At 33.2% G+C, this 13854-nt stretch overlaps 1 protein-coding gene across 1 annotated transcript in view; it reads right to left on the bottom strand.

Moving 5' to 3' along the window:
- Positions 1-3636: 3636 nt before the first annotated feature.
- Positions 3637-13854, bottom strand: part of IRSp53 (Insulin receptor substrate 53 kDa) — a 153679-nt gene continuing 143461 nt past the window's right edge. Inside the window, exons 10-17 of the mRNA XM_011498988.1 lie at positions 12794-12979; positions 12255-12357; positions 11297-11600; positions 10293-10471; positions 10200-10223; positions 7680-7701; positions 5265-7609; positions 3637-3704 (exon numbers count right to left, since the gene is read on the bottom strand). Coding sequence (XP_011497290.1) covers positions 5282-7609; positions 7680-7701; positions 10200-10223; positions 10293-10471; positions 11297-11600; positions 12255-12357; positions 12794-12979 — 3146 coding nt within the window. The 3' untranslated portion in view covers positions 3637-3704; positions 5265-5281. The remainder of the gene's footprint in view (positions 3705-5264; positions 7610-7679; positions 7702-10199; positions 10224-10292; positions 10472-11296; positions 11601-12254; positions 12358-12793; positions 12980-13854) is intronic.

Here is a 13854-nt window from a genome sequence, read left to right as displayed (position 1 = left end):
AATCTAATTGCCGGTGATAATTATTTTAATTTGTTCATTTATAACATTTTTTTGTAAATTAAATGCTAATTCATTATGTAATACGTATTTATAGGAATAAGTAAAATAATTTGAAGAAATTTTAATTTATTTCTAAGAACATAATACGTGAAAATAATACTTGCATTCGGAATTTTAAAATCAAAACCACTTCAACAATAACAATGAGATTTTTATAAATTTCTTTTTTTTTTGAAATTAATGAAAAACTTAATGATCGACTATATATATAATTAACTTTATTAATTTTTACACACATTTTTTATTAGCAAATCATAATTCGATTTTATACTGAATATGCTTAATAATATTTCATCAATGAATAATCCCTTCATATTGCTTAATATGAGTCGAAATTTTTCGTTGCTATTTTCAACAGTACTAATAAAATTATAAGAAAGAGATGCTGATTCATCTAGAATATTATATAATAATATTGACAAAATAATATTAACTAATTGGTGTTTTAGTATTGAATTATATGTTTAGTATAAGAGTTTATTTCTTATCCCGTACATTATTTAACATTTGTACATGTACATTGATAGAGGCTATTTGCCACAAAATAAGAAATATTCGAAAAAGCAGAAGCAATATGAATTATATTGCATTATCGATCAGGAAAATTACGAGACGTAGTATTGACATTTCAGAGGCCGAAATTGTGAACATGACAAATTTCGTCATTATTTTTCGATGTACAAAATACTAGCTTTTTGGTCCCCGATCGTTCTGTATTTCTGCATCTTTCGACGAAGGTGGAGTTTTTTTTTCCTGTCGGTATTTCTCTTCACATTAACAATGACTGTGTCAATATTTTTTTATTTTTCTCACGCACACACTTCTCGGGATTTATGGCTTTCGTTCTTCAAAATCAGGTTGCTTCCTTCATTTTTTTTTATCTTTAATTATCTTGTTAATTATTATACTGCATCGCCTCTACAACATTTCTCTTCATTGCCAAAGGGTTCGAGAGTACGTGCAAAAATATGTGTTTTAATTTTACACTGTAAATTATATATAATTTATGTTTATACATACATACATATATATATATACATTTTTTCTTTCTTTCTTTTTGACATTGCATTCAGTGAGTTTATAAAATCAGCAAATTCAATAGATACACGTAGTACACTTGTGGCATCGTTGATTATCTTTTGCCTAATACATACGTTTTTCTATGTACCACTAATCACATGTAATAATGATATAAGACTGCGCATATTCAATAGCATATTTCGTGCTCATAGTTAAGGGATTTGTAAATTTAAATTCAGTTGAAAATTTCGATTAAAATTATAATGAGATTTTTTTTAATAAAAATACAGGAAATGGTGTAGAATTCAACGATATTTCATATAATAATCTATCATAATAGATCAACAATTTTTTCTAATTATCGTACATTATCAATCACATTGGATGAATTAAAATTATAAATACTATAAATTAATAATCATTATTAATTAAATATAATTTTCTTAAAATGTAAGAGTTTTTCGTAATATTATGAACATTAAAATTTTATCGACCATGGAATTTTTTATTGCTCATGTACTATCTCATAACTGTCAGACCTTCAAATTGAATTTTATTAAAATCATAGGCATAAAGCGTAAAGTAATGAGTAAAACTTTATAAATCTTAGAAGCGTAACGTGAGTAAAACATAGTAAAAAAATCAAAAGGATATGAAAATATTTTATTTCACCGTGTCTAGTTTTCATTTCTAGTTTTCATGATAGTACGTAGGCAATCAAATCAAAAGCACATTAGGAAATTAATGAATTAACGCCAGATAGGGTTAATGGTCGGGAATCTTTGGATCTTCTTTCTTGGAAAGTCTAAAAACGTAAATGTAGGGCGGCAAAAGATCACAAAGAACTGGAGCCTCGTCTTTTTACGAGATGTGCAAGCGAGCGCACGTAAAGATGCTTTTACGACTGACAGCAATGAAACTTTCATCCTGTTTTGTCTGTTGAAATCGAGGAAACTAAGACGAATAAATCCGTTTCCTCACAAATACGTTAGCCTGCGATGTTCATTCTTATCCCGAATCTGCTTCATGCTTTTTCATTTACTGTATTGTAACCTGCTTTTTTTATTTATTTTTTTTTCTTATTTGTGTTCGAATCTGTTTCACCTCAATGAATATGTAGCCGTAACAGTGTGTACTTCGTAAATTAAATTAAATCCATATTTTTCCATGTATATTTTCGCTCAGTTTTGTGACTAGAGCACCGAATAGATACCGAATAAGTTATTTATTGGAAAGTATTTATGGATTATAAAATACGTTATCCCTAAGGCTTTTTCAGTAGTACTTTGTGCCTAATATAAATTTTTATTGCAATAATCTTGAGTGATATATAAGATATAATCTAAGAAGAAGAAAAAATAATTCAAACAATACAGTTATTAAAATTAAATATTTATGTTTTTCACACTCATATTTTTAAACAATTATGTAAACTAAATGTGTCAAGTTTCATAAAAATAATATTATGGTTGTGGCATTGTCAATTGATTTATAATATTATAATTACACATTTTACTTATAGATTTTAATTACTATTTTATAATAAACTAGCAATATTAGTTCAAGTATAGAAAACTAGTCATCAAAAAGCCTTGTCAAGAATCTTATTACATGCTTATATTCTTATAGAAACATTATACAACATTAAAAACAGTTATTTAAGCGAAACATTTATTTAAATAATCCTTGCAAACTATTAATTTGAAGTAAAAAAATATTTATTCTGTATTTTTTACAACGAAGACTAATGGAGTCGCATGTATTTTCTACGTAATGTTATAAGATCATAATTTTTTATATCACAATTTAATACAATTTTTTTTACAGTTGTCTCTGTAGAAATGAATTTACATTTTATTGGTATTAATAATTATTAATTCACGGATAATCTACTATAATTAATAAATTTACTTACTAAGAATTATATAAATAAATGTTGTTTTTCAATAAAATATTTATAAAATATATTTATTGTCCTAGCGAATAATTTTATCAATGTATTTTACATAATAATAAGTAATTTTGATTTGCATTATTAAAATTCACGTTAGAGCAATATAATGTATACTTATAAATAGATTAATTACCAAAAAAAATTTTTTTCAGTTTTCTGAATCGAAATTTTTGATATAACTGCTTAATTGTGTAACAATATTCTCTATTAAAATACTTCAAAGAAGAAAGTCATGCGGTTTTATCAGGTTTTTTTATTTATTTATTCTTTTTATTTTTAATAATTAGTTTGCTGGCAGTGCTGTTCAATTCTTAGGTATTTGGAATAATTAATATCAATATAGATAAGCATATTGATATTTAACCTTGGAAAGCGTCTGATCTTGTGTAACGCTTTGAGGCACGAACGGATATAATGTGAAAAGGCTTACGTTCAGTTTTCTTTCTTTAGATTAGTTCCTTTTCCTTCTACCCTTTTTATATCCTTTTTCGAATCGACTCTACAATCGTAGCAACACAACCATTTCAGTCAGCGTGCTACGAGGCGATAAAGGGAAGAAACTCGTCTTCTTTTTTCATTCTTTTTCTACTAGTCTTACGACAGGGCCGGTGCCGAGCGATCGTTGGTCTTTGTTTTGCGCAGCTTCACCGTCGCAAAAATGTTGTTCCTGAAAGAAAGTCAATGTTCACACGTTTTCACAGAATGACCAGTACTAATCGTAAAGGAAAACGTGCTCTTTTCTAAAAGTGACTAAAGAAATTACATACCTCAAACGCCGTTCAACAACCGAGAGATTAAAAAAAGGTTTGATCTACTATTTTGTTTATCGTGAACTCATGTAAAGCAATACATTTTATTTATATTGTAAGTAATATTCTCTTAAAGAATTTTAGTTTTGTCTATAAATATTATAAAGTTATTTCTGTATTATTACATGATCTCAAGAGATTGAAAATTATCTCACGTTAACAATTCAGAATTTCATTATTTGTTCAAATTATTAAGTATTTAGCAATTTCAATATATAAAATATTTTTCTGGTATTAAATTTATTTATTTAATTTTATATATTAAACATTTTTTCTTTTATTACAAAACAATCATTATTAATGTCTATAATCATTTACATAGTAAAAATAATTTTTCTTAATTTTATACATAATTATTATCATTATATTCCTTAAATTTTAATTTTATTAAGCATAGAAATTATAGATTCGTCAAGCTCATAATTACATTTTTTTATATTAGTTTTTTTTCCCTATATTTTTATTAATATCAATTTATATTTATAAGAAGTGAAAATATAAGTCCATTTTTTACTATATAAACGATAATTTTTATTATTCAATTTATACTTCTGAGTATGAGTTAATTTTGTTTATATTAATTTCACAAAGTTTGAATAAATGATCTGTAATTAATTGTCTCCAATCTCATCCTATTTAACATATAAATCAGAAAGTTTCTTCAAATCAGAAACGGCTTCTTGACTGAATGGTTATAAAAATTGTTAATGGAATTAGCTAAATTAATTTATATTTAATCGCTAGCAATGAATTACAAGTATGAAAATAAGCATTCAAATTAGGTAATATTTTTTCTTGATTTTTCTTTACTTTATGTATATCATATATATTATACAAGTGCGACGATGAACGATTCGACAACTATGTAAATGTAACATATAAATAAACTAGTATAGCGCATAAACAAATAAATGCAGGCACTAACGTACCCATTATAATATTGGCGAATTACTCACATGTACGATTCAACTATCAAAATGACGCTGAAGAAAACAATGAGTGAAGATACTATAATATACATATATATATATATATATATATATATATATATATATACATATATTATAAAGGCAATGAAAGCTTAACACATTCGCTTTATTATATCGTTTATGTTATCTATAAAATATCAAATCTTTCAATATATCTCAATAGTTTTACTGTTTACCAGAAAATACAATTTAAAACATTAATATTAACAATTTGACGTAATTAAATATAGAATAAAGCGATTGAGTTACAATAAACAATACAAATATTCAGCTTCGAGCAAATACATACATTATGAATTAGAAAAATATGCGTCATATGAAGACATAAACACATAAATGTGAAACGGTAAATTAAAAATAATAAAACTTAATAAACATAAAATGTGTAGTAAAAAAAAGAAGTAAAAAACGGAATGTAGATCTAACGAGTACTTCATTGCCTATATAATTTACTGTTGCTTCTTCTTCTTCTTCTTAGTAACCGATTGATCAACTCCCCAAAGATCGTACCATGGGCCACAAGTTTTCTTATTTCGATCACCCCTCTCACTATCTCTTCGGAGTTTCGTCCTTGGCAACAAAGTCTTCTCGGATACTGCTTGATCCTTAACAATAATGCAACTGTATGTCGACTCCTCATCCGAGGCATCGGTTTCTGTAAAATGCTGAACCATCAACCCATCGTCATCGTCCCCGTATGGGTTTTTTCTTCTTTCGTTTCTTTTAACCTGATTATTTTCCTTCAATTCGGCGACAATCATATTTCTCTTGGCCTCCAAACTACGCTTCCTCTCATTTTCCAGAATAGCCTTTCTCGATACGTTGCCTACGAAATACGGACGTTGTTCTTTATGATGCCTCGACGAGGATGATCGATACTCTCCTCTATCGGCCATTTTTGGCCTCTCCGCCGGAGTCGGCAAGTCCTCGAAATAATCCACTGGCGATGACTTTTCAGGAAGATGAATTCTCTCGGCCGGCTTGGGCTCATCTGGCAACGATTGCTCAATTCCGTTGATCCTCTCATTGGTAATTGTCGAGCCACTGTTCTTCCGTTCGAGACTTCGATGAGATGGGCCCGGACTTCCCTCAGAACTAGATTTTCTAGACTCGTCTGGTGATTTTGTCTTCTCCTCGTACGAATGTTTCTTCAACATTTTCGGTATATCTACGAGCGATCTATGCTGCCATAAGGCCATACCTTCTAATACCTCGGAGTCTCGACGAAATCTCCAAAAGCTTTTGGTCCTTTTAACGAGTTTCGGACTTTTGTTTTCGATTTCGAAGCCACGCCCAGTCTGTATGAGATGGCCCATTGCCGTGCTCTGCCTCGGTATTAACAGTTTTCTGTCGTCCTTCAACGTGTTATTATTGGTATCATTTCTTTCAATATGGCTCTCGGATATTCTCGACGCTCTTGGATATCCATGACGCTCCAATACCTTAGTTCTCTCCAATTTTGTTTCGAAATTTGATTCGTATCCACGATCTTTATCCACGATCAACGATTCATTAGAAAAGCCTATGCCTACCGTTTCACCGTAAATATCTTCTTTTTCAGAGTATCTTCGTTCACGGTACCTCTGATGTTCCTTTGACTGAAGATGTTGTTCAGTGGGCCTCTCGGGTGCCTCTTGTGATGGAGGTCTAGGTCTATCCAATCCGCGCGTAGATATTCGTTCCGATGTGTGCCTTCTCTCGGAATTCTTCTCATAAACTCTGTTACAGTCGTAAGTGAGGGTTGATTGACGCGAAGAGGCTATTGATTTATCCGTGTAGCGATCGCGCTCGCGCTCTCGATCACTGCTCAGATGTCTTTGAGTTGTTCTGCTACTCCGTATATTCCTTTCGTATTTATCGAATGGCATCGGCGACAGCTTAGGTTCGTCACGTGATCTATCAAGGCTATTTTTATTGTAATCCATACTACGTCGCTCCATGAATTTTGGCGGACTATGTTCACGCGCGTACTTTTGAGCTGTCTGCTCTAGTTTTTGAGTTATCTGCTCAACTTTTCTCCCCGTTTCAGGTATGGTACTTTCATCTTCTGATTCTGAAGATGGCGATGAGGATGAATCGCTCATTTTATCATCGTCGTACTTGGAGTCGTTACTTCGCCGGTAATTCAAACGCCGATCATCGTCGTTATTGCTGTCGTAGTACTGCTTATTGTCGTATTTGTCGGGACGATAGTTCACACTTACGTTATAACTCTCATTCTCTTCATCGTCAACATCAGCTTCAACTTCTATTTCATCATCCTCCGTTTCAATATCCCCCCGTCTATCTTTTCTAGATCTATTTTCTTCTCTATCGAGTCTACGATTGTACCCTCTGCTAGAGTTACCGTGATCATCGTTAGATGCAAATTTGCCACCTCCGTTTCTCTCGGAATTTGAATTTCTTACCGCACGCGTATTCTCATATTCGTTCTTTTGATTATTATCATTATGTTGTTGTTGTTGCTGCTGCTGCTGTTTTCTCTCTTTCTTTGTCGGTCCGTTCGAATCATTATCTATGTTTCTAATAATCCGACGCTCCTCGTGTCGTCCAGACTTTCCATTCGATTGATCATTGCTACTTCCCACGACGCTACTCTCGGACCAATATTCGGTCATGGCACTACGATAAACGTGCCATGACTTTTCATCACGTGGTATCGTCTTCCAAGAATCGTTCTCCCAGTCTTTACTCTCACTTGAGCTCTGTATTTTACCGTCTTCCTTATTATTGGCTTTTTGATGCTGTTGTTGTTGTTGTTGCTGCTGCAGCAGCTGCTGCTGATGCTGCTGTTGTTGTTGCTGCTGTTGGTGTTGCTGCTGCTGCTGGGCATGTTTATGTTGGTGCTTCTGCTGCTTGATAGGTCGATCTGCTGCCTTGCGTCGTCTTAGTCTGTTTTATCGGGATAGGGTTGTGTGAACGAAAAGAAAAGAAAACAAAAGAAAAAACAAAAAAATGGATGCGTGAGATAATGTACAAGAAAGTGATACGAAAATCGTAAATTTTCTTGAGTGTTATTTAATTTTACGTTAAAAATATAATCTTGTTCATTGTACAAAATTTCTTTTGACTTACTTTATATATATATATATATATATATATATATATTTAGTTATTTATTTATTTAAAAAAATATATATTAATCATTCGTGAAACTATAATAATGCAATGCACTGAAAATATAATTGTAATAGAGAAGTTCAATCTCCTGATTATTGATTACCTTAGTTAAAGTAGATTCAGTTTTGCCGACAATTTTATGTTAAACATAATATATCACGAGTTTTTAAATATATTTATAATTACAAAAGAGTTAAAATTTCGTACGTAAATCAAAGTTCAAAATTATTTCTTCAATACACTATGGTGAATAATTTCAATGACATATAGAATTTATATTAATTACGTTTGAAAATTTTATAATTTCACTCAAAAAAATTTTATGTAGAAGGTAGAAGAATTAGAATGTACAACTAAAAGAAGTAAAGACGTCAAAATTGCTAAAAGACCAAGAACCATACGATACAAAGACGCTGTGTGCCAAGATAAGATAGGATAGGTTTTACATTTTTAATTTGTAAATTTATAAATGGAGAACATTGGACTGAGGTCAAAATATAGGATGTATAATTCGTAGTGGATAGGTAAAAGTCCATCACCGTCGCATTTAATTCCATTGATCGCAGTAACGCATGCGGAATCTACAAAGACGAAAGAAACAAGACAAAACAGAACGTAATCTAAAAAATAAAGGCTTGTCCCAGAGAACAAGACGAGACAAGAGAAAATTACTTTTTTTATACAAAGCTAGTTTATGTAAAAAGGGCCCCTCTATTTATTACAAAGAGTCGTCTGTCAAGCAAAAATTATTATTATATTCATGATTTACCTACAAAGAAGCATTCTCTTTTACATATTAGACACAGTTAAAATTATTATATGAACTTACTTTAATAATCTTGAGTAGTGAAAATGTTCATAATTAATTGTTTGAATTAGATTTAGACAATTTTTATTTACTAAATAGTTATATAAGTATATATATATATATATATATATATATATATGTGTGTGTGTGAATTTATTTTGTCTATTAATGGCTATACATGACAATAGTTAAATTCTATACAACAACTTTGACTGTATACGTTATTAAATAAACGAAAATTAAATAAAGTAGCATAGGTAATAATTATAAAAAGGTGACTATATTTACAGAAACAATGGTTAAAAAAAATGTATATTCATATATTATAAAGAAAACAATTTGAAATTCAATTTTCTGAATGGAGCAGACAGTAAAAGATGCATAATTTTATACAAAGCTTGCGTTAATATGCCGATTTATGTATCATTAGATTATATAAAAAGCAACTACTTTCGGGATTTAATATATGCAATTAATAAATATAATAATAATAAATAATAAGAAGAATAATAAGGAGAGAGGAGAATAATTCGTTAAACTATGGTACAACTAGAAAATCTTTCATTACTTTCTTTCCTTCAGTGTTTTATCTCCGTTTTATATGAGACATATACATATTCTATTTTATCGTTCGTAACAAATGACTGACGAGTGACACACAATCTCATAAAAGGAAAATCAAATTTAGTTACGTCTGATTTGCTGCTACGTTGTTTTTATTACAGTTTTTATTTAATTATAAAAAAGAAGAAAAAATCCTTACAGTATATTTGTATAATGTATTTAAATAAAATCGAATATATGCTTGACCAACTCGATTAATCTTCAACTGTCGAGTTAAAGTAAAAGTAATTTTATTAAAATTAAGAAATCGACAAGATCGATGTATTTTCAACAACGTGTTGGATAAAATTACCTTTAAGTTATCAACCTTACGCGAGGGCAATAAAAATTTAATCAAATTCAGAAAAGTTTCTGCCTTATCTTCAATTTATTTAGCTAGAAAATTATGGAATTTACAACTGTTATAATTAATTTTATGGACCCACAAGAACGCGTGCAATATTGCGCCTGAATAATTGAAAAATTATCAAACATATAAATACTTCCAATTAATCACCGCTATTCTTTGCGACTACAGGACAACAATCACAATTTCTAATGTATTATGTAATAATATTTTCAAGAAGTTTTATAGAGAAAATTGAAAAGACAAAACTTCTTTATCATTGGGATTTCCAATGGAAATCTATATTTTTCAAACGTTTCTCTCTCATTTCTCATTACCTATCAAATCGTTCCGTATATAAAGCTTTTAATAAAAATAAACAACTCAACATATCCCCAAAGTGTAATGAAAGATTTTCGTTGCACTCCCCTTCTCGCCCCCACCCACCCGTCTATAACCTATTCGTCATTTAACCCGCGTGCAGATATACCCCTTCCTCTCTCTTTCTCTCTCTCTCTCTCTCTCTCTCTCACTCTCTTTACTTTTTCCGTCTACTTATAGTTTCTGCCTCCTAGTCTCTCACCTCATGGCTTCGTCGTCACTATAGTCAATGTCCGGCTGTACGGGCGGTTCGTTCGAGAAGCCGCTGTCGTTGCTACTATGGAGTGACGTAACTGCCTGAGGTGGCGGGATGGGTGGCACCGGCGGCTGCACCCTACGTCCTCCCGCCAAAACAGTCGGCAGCGTTCCAGTTGGACGGATCTGCGAATGGAAAAGCACCCGAACTCAAGTACTTGTTTTCTCTTTTCTTGTCTTGCGCTCTACTTGTTTTATTCCCTCTGCTTGATTATGTGCCATTGTGCTGACATGCGGTACATGCTGATTCGCGTTTCTTTCTCACATTGATGTTTACTTCTTTTACGTGTAGTCGAGCGGAGGAGTTCTGGATCAACGATTGCTCTTTTCCTTTTGCCATTTACATGGATACGGATAGACTATCTTTTTCTTTTCAAGTAAGCGCGCCGAACGGAAGATCGAACGATTTGAATGCTGTCGTTGCACCGATGTTTAATGGAGCGGTCAACGATTTAATTTACAAAAATATATGAATTTTTGCATTGAGAGGTGGTGTGCGAGCGATCGAGGATAGTCTATTCATTTCGTATAAATAATCTTGAAAGAGTTTGAGCGTTTATATTATTTGCAAAAAGCATTCGTAAAGTTTTACGTAGTGGCAGTTTTGCTTTACGCGCGCCCACGTTGATAGGGAATTCTATCTCCCCTCGGCAACACGCCATTTTCATATTAACGTTCGCTAATGTAATCTTACAAATGGAATCCAATATAAATACGATGCTTAAAGAGAAGGAAAAATGATGGCTAATAAAAATGATCGGTAATTGGCAGTCGGTAGTAGCTTTGACAAAACGAGCCGGACAGCATGAATGACCAGCTTTGTCGTAAATCAAGGATAAATTTATGAGCCGCCATGATCGCCCGGTGGAGAGTTTGTGAAGTTAGTTAATTAACGATTTAAACCAATGGCGCTAAAATATGAATGTAAGCCCGAAGAAAAGTCCTCGTTACCGATTTGGCCTGTCGACTGGTTGGAGCGGCAATATTGTGGGAGCTGCTGCTTTTCGACACGCTGGGTACGGTGCCATTATTGATATTGTTATTGTTGATGTTGCCGCCGCCATTGTTGTTACCGCTGCTACTATTGGAGATGGAGCCATTGTGAGGATGGCCGTTGGTTTCATTGCCGACGGAGTTGACGCCCGCTGATTCGTTATTCGGCACTGGTGGTCGAGACGGCGGTGGTTTGCACGGTGGCATTACTTTCGATTCAGAACCATTGGCTCGGCCGTTACTCGTGCTATGATTTGGGGATCTGTGAATAAAATGTTGGAGCACGTAGATGAATAATTCATTGTATGAGTGAAAAAAAACCGAAGAACGGGGGAATGGAGGGAAGATTTTTTTAACGACTTTGGAGCGCGACGATTGAGCCAAGGTTTATGAAAATTACTTAGGATTTTCTCGTGCCGTTGAACATTATGGTATTGAAAGTATAGATTATTTTACAGGTGCGTTACTTGGATTCGGAAATTGTACACGGTAGATGAGTTTCGTATTCAACAAATTGGTATTTGACACAGTAACTCTCGGTCTTTGTCTTAATTTTCAACGATAAATATAATAATGTGCCGAAGTTTTATACATCGGCTGACTCAATATCATCGTCCATCGCTTAAAGGCCAGTTTCGTAGAATCGAAGGTTAAAAATGAAAAAATAATTGCCGCAGCATGCAAGTATAGTTATTGATTGTTCAAACTACGTTTGAATTAAATTGTATTACGGTAAAATTAGTGGGGCAATTGTCTCGATTCTATATCGGAGTGCATTGGCGAGAGTGAGCATTCACGAGGATCGTACGTTGAATAGATAATGCAATTATGATACGAGAAATTCATACTAAATACAATACAGCATTATCATTTATAAACGAAGAGTGTAACGGTTAAATAAATTGTATAAGTTTACCCTAGCGATTCGTCAATGATAACTTCTGTATAAGCAAGGGGGAACCATCCGGAGCATTGAGTGCGTAGATTCTCGCCAAATTGCCAACCCTTCTGTCGGTCGCCTTTCAAACATGAGACAAACATGTACAATTAGAGCTACATTTTTATATATGATTCAATGAAGGAATGATAATAATCTCGATATTAATATGATGTAAGACCATTACTCGTGAAAGCAGGTATTGAACGTATGTGCAGTATCAATTATCGATACGACGAACAAGCGATAGAAATAATAGTGCTACGGACTAATATGTCCGATCATTTATTCGCGAAAATGACTCGTGCTTTTAATTCCCACTTTAAATTGTCTTTATACAGGATACATACATTAAATGAAAATGGTGGCATCGGGATCTCGAAGACTATCGCGAATACAATAACGAATCGAGGTTCGGCATGTTATTTCCAGCGAAAACTAACCACCCCGTCTCACGCTCCACGGCCATTACGGTAAGATGCACATAAGAACCCCTTATTGTTAAAAACAACACTTACCCATAAGCGCAATCAAGTCGCCCTCGTGGAAGCTCAGTTGATTCTCGCCCGAGCTGAGGTAGGCAAAAAGGGCACGAGCAAGGGGTGCCTCACCCCATCCGCTGGTGATATGGGCACCACCCATTCCGCCGCTGTTTCGAGATATGGGCGCCATAGATCGTGGTCTTGGCGGGGTTTCTGGCACCTCTATTACGCGCCAGCAGAGAGAATAGTCGATGTTAATTTTAAGCCTGGAGAATCTCTGTGTTTTATAGGACTTGTACAACACATCGCTCAAAAATGTATATTGTGGCAATTTCGTTGTGCGCGAAAGTTTTTCCATGTTGGTGGAAGTGTAGACTTCTGAATTTACGACATTCTAATGGCGAAATGAAGCGGAGAGAAATAGGAGTCGGAAGAAAGGAATGGAAAAATTGCGTGTACCAATTGACAGAGGCGATTTTCGGTGAAGATGATCTCTCGTAATGGAGAAATTGTAAGAAACGTTAAAGAGTGTTTATATCCGTATAGATTAGAATAATGGATGAATGTTCAAGTGGAGACAAATGTTTTGGCCATTTAATTGTTGCTCGAATATAGCCATACACGAAGCCACAGTATCATGTATAAAACTATCTATTTACGCATGCCAGTAGTCCCAGATATAGGAAAAGTGAATAGTATTCATTCCGCGATCCCTCTTGTATCATCTATTAAATTGATATCATTAAATTTCTTCCGTTAGAGCTTCTTTTTTACTAAATCATCTCGCTGGAGAACGTTGCTCCCCCGCCTCTATGGGATCTGCGCATTAAAACGGGGAAGCATCTACATTCATACAGCTACGGTTGTCTAGACTACTGGCTTCCTCTCTTCAGACCATATATATGTATATATGTATATATATATATATATATATATATATATATTGGAGAGACGCGATAACGAAGGCATATTAACGCTCCTGAGAATCAGACGCGATTACGGGCCTATTCACTTTCATTGCGGAGCATAGACCCGCAAAATTGTGTATACTTCGAGTGACGAGTACTTATCATAAGAAAATTCTTAGCTGTCTCTAT

This window comes from Ceratosolen solmsi, unplaced genomic scaffold (assembly GCF_000503995.2).
Source record: "Ceratosolen solmsi marchali unplaced genomic scaffold, CerSol_1.0 scaffold2, whole genome shotgun sequence".
NCBI classification, from domain to species: domain Eukaryota; kingdom Metazoa; phylum Arthropoda; class Insecta; order Hymenoptera; family Agaonidae; genus Ceratosolen; species Ceratosolen solmsi.
This window is presented reverse-complemented; position numbering and strand designations above follow the sequence as displayed.